Source organism: Stylophora pistillata, chromosome 1 (genome assembly GCF_964205215.1).
Source record: "Stylophora pistillata chromosome 1, jaStyPist1.2, whole genome shotgun sequence".
Taxonomy (NCBI): Eukaryota; Metazoa; Cnidaria; class Anthozoa; order Scleractinia; family Pocilloporidae; genus Stylophora; species Stylophora pistillata.
The window spans coordinates 28908494-28927710 of NC_142519.1; the positions used below are offsets into that span (position 1 = coordinate 28908494).

At 39.5% G+C, this 19217-nt stretch overlaps 1 protein-coding gene and 1 long non-coding RNA gene across 2 annotated transcripts; both read left to right on the forward strand.

Moving 5' to 3' along the window:
* Positions 1-782: 782 nt before the first annotated feature.
* On the forward strand, positions 783-11823 carry LOC111329040 (hephaestin-like protein). The gene is made up of 13 exons (XM_022933639.2): positions 783-1381; positions 1623-1940; positions 2403-2721; positions 3053-3248; positions 4633-4870; positions 5588-5758; positions 6053-6259; positions 6961-7210; positions 7935-8174; positions 9317-9542; positions 10073-10393; positions 10983-11148; positions 11488-11823. The coding sequence occupies exons 1-13, from the start codon at positions 895-897 to the stop codon at positions 11592-11594; spliced, it is 3246 nt and encodes a 1081-aa protein (XP_022789374.1). The 5' UTR covers positions 783-894; the 3' UTR covers positions 11595-11823.
* A 1626-nt stretch (positions 11824-13449) lies between these two features.
* On the forward strand, positions 13450-18774 carry LOC148741986 (uncharacterized). Its single transcript, XR_015996646.1, has 2 exons — positions 13450-14793; positions 15525-18774. It is a non-coding gene; the product is annotated as an uncharacterized LOC148741986 (long non-coding RNA).
* The last annotated feature ends 443 nt before the right edge of the window (positions 18775-19217 follow it).

Genomic DNA, 19217 nt, shown 5'->3' on the forward strand with positions numbered 1-19217 from the left:
TGAAAACGCAACCAGTCTTTGATGGGGTTTGGTTGCTAATAGTATTATCACGCAGACTAACATAATCTAACACACTGCTAGTTTTATTTTGCCTGCTTGCATGATCTGAATCCGTGCCAGGGAAAAACAGGAAAAGAAAAATAAATTTGTAAGTTAGTTAATTGTCGATGCGTGAAAGAAAGTGATGAGTAAGTCCTCATGACACGTAACGAATTTATTTTTGCGTATTTATATAGCTTATCATACGTACAAACCAGTTCCGATATGAAGAAAATTCCAAAGAATTAAAAATCTGTTTTTTCGAGATCAAAAGTGTTCTTATTTTTAAAGTGGTTCCGTAGACTGGTAACGAGTTTGCCGATGATGACGTAGAAAACTGTGAAAACCCTCTGTTGACACAAATAAATCTCTCACATCTCTTCTACTTTTGTATTTGTTAGCGTTAAAATACTCTAGAAATATGTCCGATAGAGATGTATACCTACCTTTAGAAAGCTCTGCCGAGGGTTGTGATACATCCTACTCTAATAGTAGAAAAGAAATTGACGTTGCGAGTACGGTTCAGCTCTACGAAAGAGAAGCGCTTGCATCATACGAAGATTTCAGCTGACTGGGACTAGGACGATTTCACGCCTGCGGTTCTCGGGTCAAGATTAGATCAAAGAATTCTCGTCACTGAATGTTTAGTTTGTTGCGTTTGTATTTTGCTTTCTGTTGCAAAATCTATGCTAAGAAGGATTGTTGTGTTCATTTCTGTCGCCTTAACATATTATTCCTTTGCACTAAATGCGGCCGAGGTTTCCTTGGCTCGAGTACAGACTGTGAGCAGACAGATAGCGAGCACATTACCTGGGTTTTTCATTGGAACAGCGCTTAGAGTGTTTCCCCCTTAAAATGCATAGCAACATGAACGAGCTTAGTGAACCAGACGAATTCTTCTTCTGCAGCCATGCAATACCTTTTACTCAGCGAGGAGTCAAGAGGCTGGCCACCGAGTACAAGAAGGTGCTGTATCGAGAGTTCACTGATAAAAACTTTTGTCAAGAGAAACCACATCCACCGCACCTTGGCTTTCTGGGTCCAGTCATCAAAGGAGAAGTAGGTGACACAATAAGGGTCCACTTTAAGAACATGGCTCGCAGGGCCTTCACCGTGCACCCTCATGGACTCTTTTACAGCAAGGCTGCTGAAGGATCCTTTTACGCTGACCACAGCAGTGACGAACAAAAGAGAGATGACAAAGTCCAGCCTAATCAGGAACATATATACAACTGGTTTATAAATGAACATCACGCTCCCACAGATTCAGACGAGGATTGTGTCACCAGAATGTACCACTCCCACGTGATTTCTCCGAAGGACACTAACACTGGATTAATAGGTATAGCGGTAAGGCTTCCCGGTAGAGAAAGCTAGCAGACTGAGTAACGAAACTGTGCATTCCATTGCTGTAACATCCCACGGATGTGAGAATTCCTTAATTGTTGAAAGTTAGTGGGGGGGAGTCCATTCCTCAATGGGTTTTTCGATGCCTGAAATAAAAAGGGGGGCAAGTTATGTTCCGCAAATTTACTGGCCATTTGCGAGAAAGTGAGGAGAATCTTGTTAATTGGCTTTAACAGGGCCATTGTTGATTTGCAAGCGAGGTGCTTTAATGGAAAACAGTGCTCAAAGGAAAAACGTAGACCATGAATTTGTCCTCCTTTTCACCGAGATGAACGAGAATGAGAGCTGGTTGTTGGATGACAATATTGACAGCGTTTCCGCTGATCCAGCGGCGACAAAAGCACTGAAAGCTGACCCAGAATTTCAAGCCAGCAACAAAATGGCGTCGATTAATGGTTACATCTATGGCAACTTGCCAGGACTGGACATGTGTCAAGGAGACAAGATCAGCTGGCATATGATTGGACTTGGAACGTGGAGCGATGTTCACAATCGTAAGAATAATATTACCATCCTTATACAGTGATTCTATTAGCACCACCGTCACTACCGCCAAATGCGGCAGTGACCTATTGACACTGAGCCTCATAAGGGGAGGGGACTGGTTTGCGAAGTCACCGAACTTCAAAAAAGCAGTCAAAAACAAGCGAGCTCAAATGTTGACCAAAACGGCGACTGGTACTGCTAAATGATTAATTGTTTGTTTAAAAGTTTGCTCTAACTCTGACAAGAATAACTGACTCTTGTAAAAGTACTTCTGTTGCATTGCTTTCCCATCACGAAGAACACAAAAACTAAACTGAAGTTAAGCATACGAATGTAACGTTTTCATTTTGCATGAGGTCTGATTGTCCGGATAACAACATGCTTTGCATAACCTTACATCTAAGCTGGATTATCTGGCTTTTGGATTCGCAATTTTTGAATATTAATTCAATAAATTTGTTCTCTTGCAGCCTCGTTCCATGGACACACCGTTATAATCAGTTCTCACCGTAGAGACACAGTCACGCTTCTTCCATCTACTTTTATTACAGCTTCCATGACAGCATTGAATCCGGGAACTTGGCTGCTAAATTGTATGAACAGCAAGTTCTTTGATAATGGGATGGCAGCGTTTTTTAATGTCAAAAACTGTAGTAAGAGAATGGACCCACCCAAAGTTAATGGTGGAAAGACAAGAATCTATTACATTGCAGCTGAAGAAGTGCTTTGGAGTTACGGGCCGTCTGGTCAAAATAATATTGATGGAATGTCATTAATCTCCCCTAAAAGGTATTCCTTTTATTATACGTGAAGGGATTTTTCGTTCATCGACAAGTTTGCACATGTACGTACCTTAGGTCAGTCTCAACATTGACTGTCTTAAGTGTCCAAACATAAGGCTTGACACTTGTTTTGAATCAGACAAGAAGTCTTGGAAATGTAATTCCTAAATTGTGCTCTAGGAGAAGTTTGCAATTTCTTAAAATTAGCTTTATCGGGGTTTCATGATTGAGGTTCATTTACAATCTTCATTACACAATGCAAACGGCATATTTCATAATTTTATGTCAAGTCACAGTCCGTTGCAATACTGATTTACTATTCGTCTGTTGTTTCACAGTGAATCATTCCAGTATTTCACTCGCTCTGGTAACAAAATAGGAGGGCAATACAAGAAAGCAGTGTACGTAGAGTATACAGATGATACTTTTAGTAGCAAAAAGAATGGATCAGCTGATGAAGAGCATTTAGGATTCCTTGGTCCTGTGATCCGTGCTGAAGTTGGCGACGAAATCAAGGTTGTTTTCAAAAACAAGGTCAGTATTGCTTGAGATATGAGGTACTTTTATTGAGGTTAATTTTCGGTAAGGCTTCTCTGTAATTGCGATAACCGTTGTTGGTTCTTTTAACAAAAGCCATCCATTACGCAGCTCAGAGACAGGTCTACTTGTTTTTAGAATTTCAGTGAAAATTGTTATCTAGTCAGCAGGCGCCTAGCGTCCTCTACGCATATACGCACGTGCGTACTTGAAGTGACCAGAAAAATTTGAAAACAATGTTGTGTTTGCGTCAAGTTTGCTCAAAATAAGGGCAAGACGCTCTGTTCTTTGCTTGTATTCACACAACTATTTCAAACAAGAAATAAAGAACGCAATATTTTTCGCTCATTTTACTTAGGTTTCTAGATCATATCACGGTACTTGTGCGTACTTGAAAAAATGACCACGCTACGCGCCTGGTCAGTAACACGGGTGGAACATTAAATTCTGTTAACTAATGATCAGACTACGAGGACATCAACAGTAGTTAGTCAGATGGTAAAATTACTTGTCAGACCTTCGGAGCTAAAAGCGGGTTAAACAGTGGAAGTAGATGTATAAGCTCTTAAGCATGAACCTTACCACTAAAATCTTGTACGGAGATAGCGATCTTTCTTTGTTGACAATTACAAGACTACTAGACAGTCGTCAACATTAGCGTGCAAAGCCGACCTTGAACGATAAAGTTTGGAAAGTGCAACCATTTTTATTTTTATCGCTACGTCTGTACCAAACAAGGGATGTATTTACTTATCAGGTGGGCATGTGCTTGTAGCTATTTCCGAATGTAAGACTTCTAAAAAGTGCAAAATTTTGTTTCGTAGAGATACTTTTGCTTAAACTAACTAGGTGTTTAAGGAGGCTGTAAGTGACAAATTACATTTTTCACTCTCCTATTGCCCGGTCTTAAGTGATACATAAGATGTAGGTTTAAGTGTAAAGCAATTATCAAACGAATGTCGAAAGTAAATACAAGTAAAGATTACTTTGCATTGTCTTGCTCAACTGCACTCTGTAATTAGGCACCACCCTTTCAACCCACCAGATGCAAACTAGGTAAACTAAACAAGACTCGATTACCTTCCTTCTCCCTCAAGTATTCGCTCTGAAGAAGGACAAACGCTCGAAAAGTCAGCTTTGAAACTCCTTACGGTGGCCAATTTACAGTATCAATTCAACTCCTACCGACGCAGCACCACAGTTTCTTTAGAAACTTACCCCCTTTATTCTTCTTCAAGTAGTTTGCTTATTTTATAGTTTGAATCTTCATTGGCTCCTTGCAATTATGACTTTGAGAAAAAAAAAACATTTTTTTTTTAAAAACATCAATTCGTCTCAAACTGAACCTCGGTGGTACTAAACTTACACTCTATTTCTGCAGGCAAGTCGAAATTATACTGTACACCCCTTAGGTGTACTTTACGACAAAGCTAGCGAAGGATCTCAGTACCATGACGGTACATCCGGGAATGAAACTGCTGATAATGCGATAGCTCCAAATGGAACATACCTTTACACATGGAAAGTGCCTAGCTCTGTAGCACCAACAGAGAATGACCCTGCGTGTCTTACATGGATGTATTACTCAAATGTTGACTCGACCAAGGACATACATAGTGGTACATAGAGTTTAGACCTATATTACAGAAAAAAAAGTTTTAAGAAATGAATTTTATAGTCCATCCTGTGACTTTGTGAAATTAAAGCAAGGTTATTCTTCGGAAGCAGCATCTGGTAAATCTGGGTGTAAATTCAAGGAAATTAAATGCATAGTGACGTCCATTTTGCTTCAGTTAGTTGTACTCATTTCTGAATTACACTTGATGTAAAATGGTGACTATGTTCGCGGAGCACTTTTTGTGCAAGCCCCAAAAGCCATGTCATCTGGTTTTTCGAGCAATTTATAGTGTTATGCTAGAGCTGCCCTCTACGAGAGAGACGCTGTACTGGTAAAATGGTACGGTTTGCATGGGTAAGCAATCACCGAAGATATAGGAATTATAAAAAAGAACAGTAATGGTCAGAAATAACAATATTTACACGGATGGTATATGACGAAATTTAACTAAACGTGTATCACTGCGGTGTAACCTTTCATCAAAGGTGAAGGAAAAAGCTGAGTGGTACAACGTAAACTTTTTAACTGTACTTTGGGCTTTGTAATTTTTCAATTGAAACAAATATTGTGAAGGTAAAACTTTTCTATCACAACAATTTTAGTTTCAAAACGTACCTTCCTTGCTGAGGGAAATTAGAGTTTTAGCGATAATTTAATAATATTAAGCTTAAATTATCTTGATATATCAAGGTTAAAATGTATTTTATAATGTTTACAGGGCTAGTTGGACCTCTTCTTATTTGCAAAAATGGAACTTTAAGCCAAAATGGCAAACAGCGAAACATCAATCGCGAGTTCTTCCTCCGGTTTGCCTTGACAGACGAAGGACAGTCTTGGTACTTGGCTGAAAACAAGTATCTTGCAGAAAATGGATCGGCCATCGACGAAAGTTAGTATTTACAACAACAGTTTAAAGTTTCTCCTCCCTTCCCTTCCCAGATTTGGCATTGTTCAAATGAGTTTTGAGGAAAATTTATTCCAGTATGTGTTACTAATAATCGTGTGAAGGGGAAGAACACCGTCTCAAGTTTGGGAGGTCAAATGAATTATTTTCTTGTTCCCTAGTGTCTTAATGTTTCCATGCAAAAGTCAACATGATATCTAAGCGTAAGCATAGATAACCGAATAATTCCAGTTGCTATACTAGTCAGCGCATTTTTTTTATTTACTCCTTCACTCTAAGATGACTCCAGCTTCAAAAAGAGTAACCAGATGAGAAATATCAATGGATACATGTTCGGAAATTTACCTGGTCTGCGCATGTGCATAGGCGATAATGTGTCTTGGCATTTCATGGGCGGTCCTGCAAGTCAAATGCACTCAGTCTACTTCTATGGAAATACATTTACTAAAAATGGGAATAGCCATGACACGCTGGGAATGATGGAAGGTAAGTAAAGTTTAGATGCCCGGAAAAAAAAAAAAAGGCGATACAGGGAATCGCTCGGAAACGCCAGCGTTTTTGCTCACAGCACGCGGAAAAACACGCCTTTGTTTTTAACCTTTCGTGGTTGTCGAAGTGTCGCCTCCTAGTTTTTAAATCTACCTACCAATAGAAGCAGAAAAGCGTGCCCTATGACAGCAATGTCAGACTGTCTAACTGGCCGGATAATCGGGCGCAACAAATCGTTGGGAAGGTAAAGATGGGGATGGGGGGAGAGGGGGTGCCGTAACGGAAAAACAAGCGAGCTAGTTAAGTTCTATTATCATAAAATAATTAACTGATCACGGTACAACATATTAAAGCGGTGCATTCTTGAAAATGTCCCTAAAGAGAATCGCCGGCGACTGAATGACAACATCACGACGACAATGACTGAAACAACAAAACCAAGGAAAATGAAAAACCAGCCAAGCCTGTGTCTTAAGCCACACTGGCTTCATATCATATATCTTCAGTTTCAGAAGTAACACTGTTTACTGTACCCCGGAATGAGTTTTCTCATCTTCCAGCACCGTTCTAGTGTCTAGTGTCTCATTCTCAGCTCCAATCGTGGTATAGAACTACTTCCATCACATTCAAGTATTGAAACGTTCCTGGTTTTCATATCCGACATAAATCACTAAAATTAGTTCACTCTATCCCATCAGGATCATTGGACAGCGTACAAATGACCCCAGAAAACCCGGGTGTGTGGAAACTAATTTGTCGCACGAACAGCAATCTTCAAGGAGGAATGGTTGCTAGGTATGCCGTTTTAGAGGATTGTGGGAATTCGTCTGCAACTAAGGCAGTGAGAGGACAGATGAGGGTGTATCATATCGCTGCAGTCGAAGAAACATGGGATTACGCCCCATCTGGAAAAGATTTGATTGAAGGAGTTGATCTCAGGGACAGCGAGTGAGTACATGAGCATATCACGGGGTAGTTTACGACAATTGTTTAAAGATAAGCCTTTCCCGTCCGGCAAAATTTTCATAACTGATGTCATGTGCGTGAAAACAGTTTGAAAATAGATGTATCGGAAAGACTCAATGAAACGAAGGGAATCGTTTGAAGTGATGAAAAGTTAGTGTTAACTAAATCGTATCAAAATAGATTAAGAATTTGGCACGTACTCGCAGTCTTTTCTGATACGTTTTCTAAATTCAAAGAGTTGGAAAGTGTTGTTTAAACAATAAATTTACTGAAAAAAAACGCTGATTCACAGAGGCAGTATGGAAGATGAACTAATTAACTTTTAAACATTCTTTTACCGTTCTTCAAGGAACGACGTGTACCTGTGTACAGCTCTGTCTCTTCCGAAGATTTTTTCCTGAGTTCCACCCTGACCTTAACCTTTTTACATACCACTTTTTAACCGAAAAGTGATGCTTTTCATACACCTCATGATTAAAAATGAAATAAATGCTTTATAAAAATCAGAACGAGTTTTGCCCTTTCCCCATAGACACTTCCAAGTATGATGATGGTAAATTTTCCTTCATCTTTCCTACACATCAGTTACAAGACCCTTTTTATTCATCTTAGCTTTTCAAAGGTACTCCTTTAGGCAGATCATATCTGTATAGTATTTCCATGGGTCTTAGGAGTCTCAGATCTTGCTCTTTTCGGTTCTCTTAAGGTTCGCTCCTCGTTACACAATACCGGGTCCACATTTCATCGGCCGTAAATACAAGAAGGCAATCTACAGACAGTACACTGACGCCTCATTCACCAAACAGAAACCAAGAACGGAGGAGGAAGAACATTTGGGTATTATGGGACCAATGATAAAGGCTGAAGTAGGAGATACAATTGAGGTTGTGTTTAAGAACTTGGCAACAAGACCGTATTCGATACATCCTCACGGAATATTGTACAGGTATATTTTAGCTTTTGATCCCCATCCTTTTACCTCCTTTTTAAGTTATGAGAGGCCCATGTAATTCATGTAATGCGATCGTCTCGCCCGAAATGCGTTTCGCCCGATCTCAAAGTCGTATCGCCCGCAAAAAAGTCAAAAGTTAGTTAGCTCGAAGTTTTATTAACGCAAATTACAGAGTAATTCCTATATTTCCTTCCTCAATATACTTTCAGAGGTGATCTTTGATTAACAACTTACAATACCAATATATATACGATGTTAACATGCAGCATAAAATCGGAGATCGGCATTCGTAAATCAGACTGCATATCATTGTTCGTGCAAAGCCAAATGAAATGTGTCACGCAAGTTCCTTTGCATGATGTGGAATGTTTTATCAGTATTTCGAAGAAAATGTATTATTATCGTTATTAGCCTTGGGGCTTGAACGATGATCAAAATACTTTTTATAATGACTTGCTTTTTACTCGACGATTGGAATTTCTCATTTTTCTTTTACACCGGAGACATAATGTAACATGTTAGTGCGTTTTCCTTTTCTAGTCTCAATTCTAGCTTTGACACAGAGTAAATAAACCGTCGTTTCCCCGTTTCTCAACTGTCTCTCATTTGATCAACACCATATATGGGCAAAGCGACATTCAAGCATAAGTTCAGCTGCAATTCCGATCTTTTGCTGGTAAAACTACTTCAATAACAAAATCAAACTACGTGACGTAATCAGAGGCGTATCCAGGAATTCTGAAAAAGGGGCGGTTATACACCTCAGTAACTTTCAACAGCATTGCTGTGGAAAGGGAGTGCCGTTCGCTCGAGCTTTAAGGGGGGAGGGGGGGGGGGGTCCGTGGTGTTCCCCCCTTAAATTTATTTCCGATTTTTCTCTCTAGAATGCCATTTCCAGTATTCCTGAGACTTGAAAAGCTTTACGAAGGCACGACATAAGATACTTCTCAGCCAGTAAATCAAAAATGATAATGCATGATTAAAAGGGACAAAAGTATCAACAATAGCAATTTGCTTCCGTTAATCAAACGATGTAGCCTGAAAGAGTCGTCTTTAATGACCCTTTAAAAATTAAGTGGTTCGTTTTGATATTGAACGACGGTTAAACTTCTAAACCATATTTCGTAACCACTCAGCAAGCAGGACGAGGGTTCATCCTATAAGGACAACACAACGGTGACAGATATCGCAGACAATGCTATTGCTCCTGGAAAACTTTATAACTACAAATGGAAAGTGTCCGAAAGATCGGGGCCTGGGCCTGCAGACACGGCATGCGTGACATGGGCGTACTTTTCTGATGTGGATGCAGTCAAGGACACTAACACTGGGTTGGTAGGACCGCTGATAATTTGTAGGAAGGTAGGTGTGACACCAAACGATCGTTGTTCGCAAATGAGGAGTTTTTGATCGACTAGCGTCACCCTCTTAGTCAATCCGAGAAACAAATTATGAAAACTGATGGCAACTTGGTTATTTTGAATTTTACTTGAGGCAGCTTGCTTATTTTTGTTTGTTTTCGTTTGTTTTATCGACTGTTGTGACAACCTTGGCCCCAGCGTTAACACTTTCACATCAGCTTCAGTCTCTGATAACACTATCAACACGGACCCCCTTATTTTTGAAAAAAATCTTGCAAGCTTTTAGCTAGTACAGATACTTATGAGAAAGTATGTTTTGGAAACCGAAACTGGACAAAGAGTGGTCGGCTTATAGGCTAGCTTCGAAATTCTACAGTTTTTTGTCTGCTAATATTTTTCCCGATATCTTGATACGGCATAGGTATCCATAGGTACCTAGTCTAATCGATGCATTATGCTGTTAATGCAAGATTTCTAGTCTCAGCAGGTCCATACAATTTTACAAATAACTCCCCTTTACTATTTGTACAGGGAACTTTGGATAAAAATGGCAAAAGAATTGACGTTGATCGTGAGTTTTCACTGATGTTTGTTACGATTGACGAGAACAGTAACTGGTACATCGATGAAAATATCAAATATCTAACTGAAGTTCCAGGACCCTTAGACGAACTCAAAGCGAATTTTGAATTTTGGGAAAGCAACCTAAAAGCCGCCATAAACGGGTACTTGTTTGGAAACGCTCCGGCACCGACAATGTACAGCGGGGAGAAAGTTGTCTGGTATCTCCTACAAGTTGGCGGTTTTACTGAAATGCATACAGTGCATTTTCACGGCCAGAGCATTTTGCATGTGAGTATGGTGAAAAAAAAAGTGATTTTTGTCCATTTCCAAGCGCCAAATGGAACATTCTGCAAACACCTCAGTTGATTTTGGCGTCTCTTTGTAGCGGGCGGTGAGAAACAGAAATGACATTCCAAATTCACATCACGACAAGGGCAACTGCTAAACTTAAAGTGCGTTCGAACCGCCGAAATGACTTCTTTACAACACCCAGTTAATCCCTTAATGACGAACGCAGAAGAAAAATACATGCTTGACATCTTGTTCAGACAGAAGACCAGAGACAGCTTTTTTTCCCAAAAGAGTTCTTCATTCGTCTTCAGTTGAATGATCAACTCGTTTAGTTTGGTTGACAACTTTCTTCTGATCATCAGTTTCAGAATTCTGTTACTGATTCATTTGATCATACTTCGTATCTCTATGTTAAGGGAAGCATTTCTTCAAATTACAAGTGTCACAACACAATCCTACATCTACAAATTCCTTCCTTTATACAACGGTCCTATCCCTCAGGCCCCACAGAGGCCGTTGTGAAGAGGTTTGACTGCATAAGCCAATATAAGAGTGGTAAACTTATTCCATTGCACGTATTTTGCAGAAATCGCTAACTTATCATCGGGGCGACGTCTACGACCTGCTACCAGAAACGTTTGCCACTGTTGAAATGATTCCTGACGCTGTCGGGACTTGGATGGTTCACTGTCATGTGAATATTCACATAACTGGTGGAATGCAGACGCTATTTACTGTCTTAGAACCAACAAGTGAGTTACTGAAGTGCTGCGAGAATATTTTTTTTTGGTAGCAACATTTACCTCACCTAATCATTTTCCTTCGTGGCTGAGAATAAGTGAGGTTTAAGAGTAGGACTTAAAGCTTGCCCCCCCCCCAATCCCCCCATCCCTCCCATCGTTTCCCCTGCTGCATTAAGCTTCCTGTAGCCATAGTTAATAGAGGGGATATGAAAACAGAGAGGAGGGAGTGATCCAAAGGTCCCGAGTTTATTAACACGTGGGGACTTAGATTAAAAAAAAAAAAAAAAAAAAAAAAAGAGGAAAATGAAATCCCGCCGATCTAACGCGACTGCTATTTTCTTTTTTCAGGTGCCCCAACCAAGAAGCTGCCCCCGCCTTCTGCCGGCGCTTCAAGAATTATTACTTCCCTCACGCTGTTGTCAATCATGATTGCGCACACATTTTTTGTTTTGTAGAATATCTCTTCTCACGAGTTGTACATTTACGAAGAAAAAGAGGAGAAATCTCAATTTAGTTTTACAAGTCTCACAGCTTTCACACATGTAGTCTTGACTTTCGGTGAAGCTTTCTTTTATCACTCGAAAATTCTCAGTCCTATGATGGTGGGAGAGAATTTGGCTTGAACAATGTATCCAAGATCTTGAGGATACTTACATGTACGGTCAATAAATTACCATTTACTAACCTTGTAGACGAACTGAATTTCATCTGTAACCATTTTTTGTTTCAGCTGCCGGTTTGGTCTGTGTAACTTATTTCCGAATAAGCTTCACTCAGATCAACTGTCAACACATGCCTGCTTTTGACATGATCCTTTACAAAACACAATCACAAATTTTCAACTTGCAAATTAAAGATCAGTTATGATTAGCAGGTATGCTAGTACATGTATTCGTCAGAAAATTACAAACTAAGGACTCCATCAACCCTTTTACTACCAGAAATAACCAACAAGTAAACAACAACAATGGACTATCAGGCAGAAAAGAGATATGAAGAAAGAAAAACAGCAACAAGAGGATGTCAAATGATGCACTTCCAAATTGCTAGAAGTAACATCATAAGAAAAGGAGGATAAACAATAGGCTCCGTCTCCTCCACCTTCTCTCTACTTGTCAGCAGGGGACTTTAAAGAACCCACGCACTTCTTGCAAAGACTAGGGAACGTAGCTTCAGGTGTTGTGGTCTGGTCTTATTGCTGTTTATAAAGGCCCCCATTCAAACCACCAGCTTTAAGCTGAACTAGACCAGCCTGTCAAATTATCGCAAATAAATACATACCTATGTACTTATCAGTGAGCTATGCGCACCTGCCTAGAAAAGTAGGAGCCACTTCGGAAGCATTTATGGAGATTTCTGGATTCTAAATTGAAATTGGTGAATTCATGTCGTTCCTTTTTTTTTTTTTTTTTTTTTTTCTGTTTCTGTAAAAGTTTTGTACATACAACATAAAACTTTTTAAATCACTTTTCATACAATAACAAAACCAAATACAGTTTTTGCGCACGGTAAATCAGGCCTTTTAGGTTAAGTTAAACGTGAGACAAATACTTCACACCGCCGGGGCTTATACCAGTTAACGTTTCCGAACCATGAAGCGACTAAGCGTATTTTAACTTCTTTGAATGGGATACTTTATCGCGGGTTGCTTAAATAGAGGATATTACATGGCCGCGCGGAGATACGAAATTTCTCTTCTCGTGGAACAGCATCACTGGCGTGACTGAAGTGAATGTTGATGGCGTTCAAGATGAAACTGCCGAATTGGCAGATACGCCGAAGAGGGATTAGTAAAGGATTCTTACCGGGAGGTGGAACTATAGAAGCTTAGTGTAGCTGTACTCAGGCAGGTGGTTTGTCTGTCTGAGTTTCACCTGTGGGGTAAAGCTCTCACTGGAGAAGAAATTTCTGAGTCGTCAAAACTCTGTTCTAGGGAGCGCGGAAATGTAAAGAAATGGTCTGATTTTTGGCAAAGACAAGTCTCAGTAGGAGGTGCCTTCCTAGCCCAACTCTCCTCGTGGCAACAGTGAGGAAATAATGGAGGAGAACCTAGTGGTCTCAGAGAACAGACCGTTTCCCCTCAATGTAAATCTTTCAAATATACAAAAAGGGGACAAAAAATCCTACCAAGTTGCTTGAATGTGATACTCAGAATGTAGTGTCGAGGCCTTTGAATTCGATGTCAACAAAATCGCTAAAGTTAAGTTAAACGCTTAAGTTAAACGCGGGAGAACTATCAACTTAAAACGCTCCCTGAGTTTGGATTTAATGACGATTTTACGGAACCTTTCCCAATAAGAATGAAACAAACATCATTTCAAATGGGTGAAAAGGTCATTGCCAGCAGTGCAAAATCATAAGTTGTCGGGTAACCACACAAATGCTGTGGTTCATTGACATTTTGCATCTGACGTACTTATTCTCAATTAGAGAGTATTGTCTTGTAGCTCAGGAAGCCTTAAGGTATGCTTCATGCAAATGATTAGCTAAAAAAGGATCGTGAATCCCTCACTGCATGACAACTGCACTTGTCGCCTTAAAGAACTCGATCTCTCAAATAGAATATTAGATCTGACTTACAGAGGGGGAAAGCCATTAAAAAAAATTCAAAGCATGAACGGCCGCAATTTCAGAAATGGACGCAAATACGATAGAGAAATGGAGCAAGCATTCATTTTGATTTACCACAACATTAAGAGGTTACAAGATGGGCGGGTGCACGAACGTGCTACCAGTCGTGGGTCATTCGTTGTAGATCAAATAGACTTATCGCCTACTTTGCGGGGACTGCGAACCACGGCAAACCCTTTGAATGGACCGGCTGAGGGTGTCCTTCGACGAAACACGAATCACGAGTCCAACACTCGTCCTAAAGACAGTACTCCATTATCTCAACAGCGAAAAGTTTCCTTTGCCGATGATTACCCCTCGAAAGACCGGACAGCGAGAAAGGGTCATACCCGGACATAGATCGATTACTGAAACGTCATCTTTGAGTCAAGCAGCAAAAACAATGACGAATTATAAACGAAGGAAACGGTGCACAGGATTGCAAACAATTTGATCGCATAAATGATTCAGTTTATAAATTGTTTTCTCGTGGTGAACAGAAGATAAAGCAGTTGTTTTAAAGTAAGTTCTCAATGTTTAAGCTTCTTGGAGATTTCTGAGCTGGAAGAAACATAAGCAAGGTGGTTATTTAGAGGCAGGGATTATATGGCTGCACAAAACAAGCATTCGCGTCACTCTGTTTACATAAAAATGACGAAATACATTTAATGAGCGGTTTGACTCCAACGAGCTTAATCCTAAAATTGCGTGCATTCCGACGCTAAAAATGAGTACTATGCTTCCTGTTCATATAATTTAGAACATCATCTCCCACACTGAATTAAACAGTTTGTTTTAATACTTGTTCAAATTCGAGAATACTAGAAGTTGAATTAACGGGGAGACACTACCTTAGCTTTTCGTGCGCAAAAAATAGTATCATTACGTCACGTTTAATGACGTCATTGGCAAGTGGAAAGATATCCTATCGGATCATGTTTTTAAGTCTTAACATGTGCCATTGATATCAAACATGACGAAGCAGAGTATAAGAGGGGTAAGTTTCTAAAGAAACTGCGGTGCTGCGTCGGTGGGGGTAACAAGGTAATTTGGTAATATCAACTAAGTTGAAATTGTAAATTGGCCACCGTAAAGAGTAAAAAGCTGACGTTTCGAGCGTTAACCCTTCGTCAGAGCGAATGCAGTATAAGGCACTATAAGGCCTAATACCTCAACCACGGGCGTTCATGAATATTAATTGCCAAGACTGAAGTGGAACGTGTTATAGCGTGACGGCAGAAACCGTTTAAACTTAATTGATTTCGATTTCTCTGTTCTCATTACAAAAAGATGAAACACGGAGGGTCGTGGGTTCAAGTCCCATCTGGGGCTCGGAATTTTTCATTACAAAAAGGAAAAAGAAAAGCAACGAAAAACATTAGAAATTTATGAGATACATTTATGCGAAAAATGTAGGTGGGAGATGCCCGTAAGCCAAAAACATCACAAGAACCGTGCGACAAAACAAAGCCTTAGAATAATCAACTCGCCGATTCCAACAAATTAAATTGTTAATTGACGTAAGCTTACAGCTGCATTGTTTGATATGACATGAAGGTTTATAGTTTGGTTCATTGTATGCCGCAGTAAAGTAACCCGTCGTATTACAAACCAGCTGCACGTTCACCTCGTGAAAAGTGAGCCAAAAATATAAACTTAACGTTATGAAAGATCATAAAAATTCCAACAAAATGTCCAATGGCCATTCTAGAAGACATCATAATTACCACAAACAGATGGATAACGCTTTCACTCTTATTTTCCACAACATCAAGAGACTACAAGATGATCGATTATGCAACAGTGCTCCTAACATCGCCCAGCCTCAGTATGACCAGTATGAGTCGATAAATCCAGCTATGACCTTGAAGGTGCCTTTCTCACCGCCGAAGAGATGTATGTCTGATTCTTCACTGAAACTTGCCGCGGGAGACACACAGGGCCTCTTGGAAAGTCGCGCTAAATCTCGGTCTTTCAATGGTATCGAAACTAGTCCAATGCAGAGGAGAAAAGTCAGATTTGCTGACGACCATGTCATGAAAGACGGACGGGTTGACCGACAAAGAACATCTTTAACTAAAAGAGCGTGTTCAGATCTACCGCCACGTATTGTTGTCACAAAAGAGGTTGATAGCAAATATTAGCAGATACGCATGCAAAATTTTGGAAGATAATCGTGACTACAGGTGGTTTTTTGTGCGCAGAGGAAGAATGCTGAGATGAGTTTGGACGAATTAAAACTACTCTAGGCGAAGTGCAATGGCGTAATCCTTTTGGGAAAGAAGAGTCTACGGGTGACTGTTCGCACAGTGCAAACGCGTTATGTCCATGTATGAGTAAGGTGTATTAAGTTTTTTGAAACTTAAAAATGTGTCAAGTCACTTACTCATTCAGAAATTGCTTTATTTCTTAAATTGTTTACTGAAGAGGCTTGAAAAGAGCTTTCAGAGTTTTGACATTCCTCCCTCATAGATCCCATTCTTGCTTTCGACATTCTTTCTTTGTGGAGACATCGTCATTTTGAGGGCCATATTTAGGTGTTAATCCGTTAGTCACGAGTATCAGTCTCACCGTTTTCATCTTAAAAAACGACTTAAGCGCCATGAATCTCATAGCTCATTAATTTAGTTTAGATTAAGAATGAAGTGATCAAGGGATCAGTTAATTGAACTCTGGATTTGTTTAAATTCATGTCAAGTAAAAACTAGGACGTTTGAGTATCACGTAAGTTTCCACTGCAGTGTTTAAACTGTAATAATCCTTTCCAGACTAGCTTGATGATTGTAGACTTTTCTATAATGATTTCTATTCTTTTACCCTGTAGCATAAAAATGTACATTTGCATAGATATTAGATTGTGTTTGGTAGTTTGGTGATTAAAAGCCCCCCAAGGTAAGAAAAAAGCGCCTTAATAAACTTGATAAATTGCTGCGAGCTGTGATGAAAAGAAGGGAGTACCTTTCCTTGCCAAGCATATATTGGAAGTTAGGCCATTACTCAATAAATTCTTCATATGAAGAAAATTGAATACGAGCAGAAACAAGCAAGTAAACAAATAAGCGCACGAGAATCCAAATAGACAAACAAACTTAAAAAATTGAGCTTATCAAGTATGGTTGCCACGATGAAAATTTAAGTTATGGAATGCAAAGAGGAAGTCAGCGCAGCCTACTGAGGCCTAACGTCTTCCAAGTAATCGTGACCACAACTTTGAACAAACCATCGAAACGTTACGTTCAGTTGGATCGCTCCACTAACCTTATTATCCTCTATTTAAAAACTAATTATGCTAGTTGGAATCTGGCTTTACTGCAAGTAAACCCAAGTGCTTTTTGGCACACATATTCGTGCATGGACTGAGGTTAGAATCTACTGCTGACACGACCTACTCAAAGTTGCAAAATCCAATTTTCTATATCTGTATCGTTATTTACGGAATATGCTGAAGTAAAACTAATCTAGTAGTGAGCCAGCGGAGGCAAAGTAAAATCGATGAAAATAGGTTATGGTCTTAGAAAGAGAAGGAGACTGATTCTAATATCACAAAGTTTCATCAACGTTCAGACGTCGAAAGGCAAAAGTAAAATTCGGCAAATTGGTCAAATCACAAAAATCTTGACTAAGCATCACGCTCTTAAAAGAAAGACAAGCAAGTACGTGCTTGAGATCGTGCAGTTGATAGATAAAAAATGGTTAGCTCTTTCACTTCGTCATTGCTGTTTTCGGCAGTGGACTTTACACATCATATTCACTTTCACCAGGGATTTCTTTTGAAGTTATCGAACAATCAATAACTTGAGGAAGACTTTTTTTCGATAATATTGTTTCGTGACTAGATATAGCCTAATTTAATCTTCCGGTTGGTACGCGCTTCTGATTGGGGGAGAGAAAATGCGGTAATTGGTTTCACGTAAATAATACTGATTTATCGGTCTACTTTTATCGCTGTCGTACGTGATGTATTAGTAAAAACAAACAGGTCATCGTGCGAAACATATTGGCACTACTTGAGAATGGGAAAATAACAGCGATAGTCGCGATGAAAGACTACAAGCGAACTGGAAACATGAACAACAATTCATCCCGAAGAAGACGCAACTATGATAAAGATATGGATCAAGCGTTCACTCTTATATTCCACAACATCAAAAGGCTACAGGATGGTCATTTGTGTACCAGTGATCCCACCCTCCTATTAACGAATGTTGGGAAAAGGAATATTATCGTCACGGAAAAGCCTGAAGAAAAGCCGCAGAGGCGTATGAGAAAACGAAGCAGATCAGAGACCTTCTTAGCATTTGTCCAAGAGAAAACGTCCACTAATGAGTCTCTCGAATCACAAACCGAAGAAAACTCATCACAAAGACGAAAAGTTAGATTTGCTGTCGATTGTGAACACCACAGAAAGGTTCCCTTATCCAGAACCGTATCTGAACCCCAGAAACTTCATTTGAGCCCAAAAAGGACGGTAGATGATTAGAGACTGATCACAGGGTCACTAGACAACACAAGTATAAGCGACAAAATATTACGCAAGATCTGCATAGTAAAGCGTATAGAAAGTGAATCAGCGTTATTGATTCTCAGTGGAGATTAACATGAAGCGTTTGACATTATTTTGATCAAGTTGGGAACGAAATTATGGAATAGGAAAGTTGTCTAGCTATTTCCATTTTGTGGAAATGTTTTGTTGGGGTTATTGTAATTACTTGGTACGCGATAGCGAAATCTACCACGAGAGTAAATTTTAACTTACTCCTGACTTTTTGTTTTACTCGATTACTACACCTAGCATGAAAATTAAAAAAAAAGAACGCTCAAAGCTAAGAGGAGCAACAGATAGACATTGTTTAGTGTGAATTAAGCTGCGTAACATTAAAATGAATTATCCATCCTTATCAATTAGGAGTTCATAAACAACTCTGATTGTATATATTTAAGAGGCATAAAGGTTATGTGTGGAAGCTTTTTAATTTCACTGATAATTGTTTCTATGATATATTGAAATAAAACGTAAAAAATGAGCATATTCGTGATGATTCTACATGTTCAACTTACGAAGAAGGTGTTGACGAAGGAGGGTAACTCACTAATTGCATTCAAGGCAACCCCGGGCTAACCCGAGACTGTCAAAAAATTGATGCTAAACAGGCCTTCTACACTGAGCGCTTGACCTCAGTGGTTGGCTCAACGTTTACCTCGAAGATTTACCTTTTATTCAGAATGTTGATAACATAACAATGATATTAATAATGCCCATTAAAAAGAGTTGTGCCTATAGTCTGAGCGAACCGTAGAGGATAGAAGTTAGTGTAAATACTTCCTGACTTGTTAAAGTTTGCCCAAACGTTTGGAATGACCTTGAGCTCACTATTTATAGCTGAGCTTTGTCCTTAGTAATTATCGGATAAGTCGTGCGCTGAGTCAGTAAAATAGCCAGATGTTGCTAATGCCTTCAAATAATCTAG

What these genes read in the sequence shown, in the direction of transcription:
- LOC111329040 (XM_022933639.2), top strand. Translation starts at nt 895, where the DNA reads ATGCATAGCAACATGAACGAGCTTAGTGAACCAGACGAATTCTTCTTC. An exon ending in GTTGATCTCAGGGACAGCGA is followed by an intron (nt 7,211 to 7,934) that starts GTGAGTACATGA and finishes GGTTCTCTTAAG; the next exon opens with GTTCGCTCCTCGTTACACAA. An exon ending in CCTCACGGAATATTGTACAG is followed by an intron (nt 8,175 to 9,316) that starts GTATATTTTAGC and finishes GTAACCACTCAG; the next exon opens with CAAGCAGGACGAGGGTTCAT.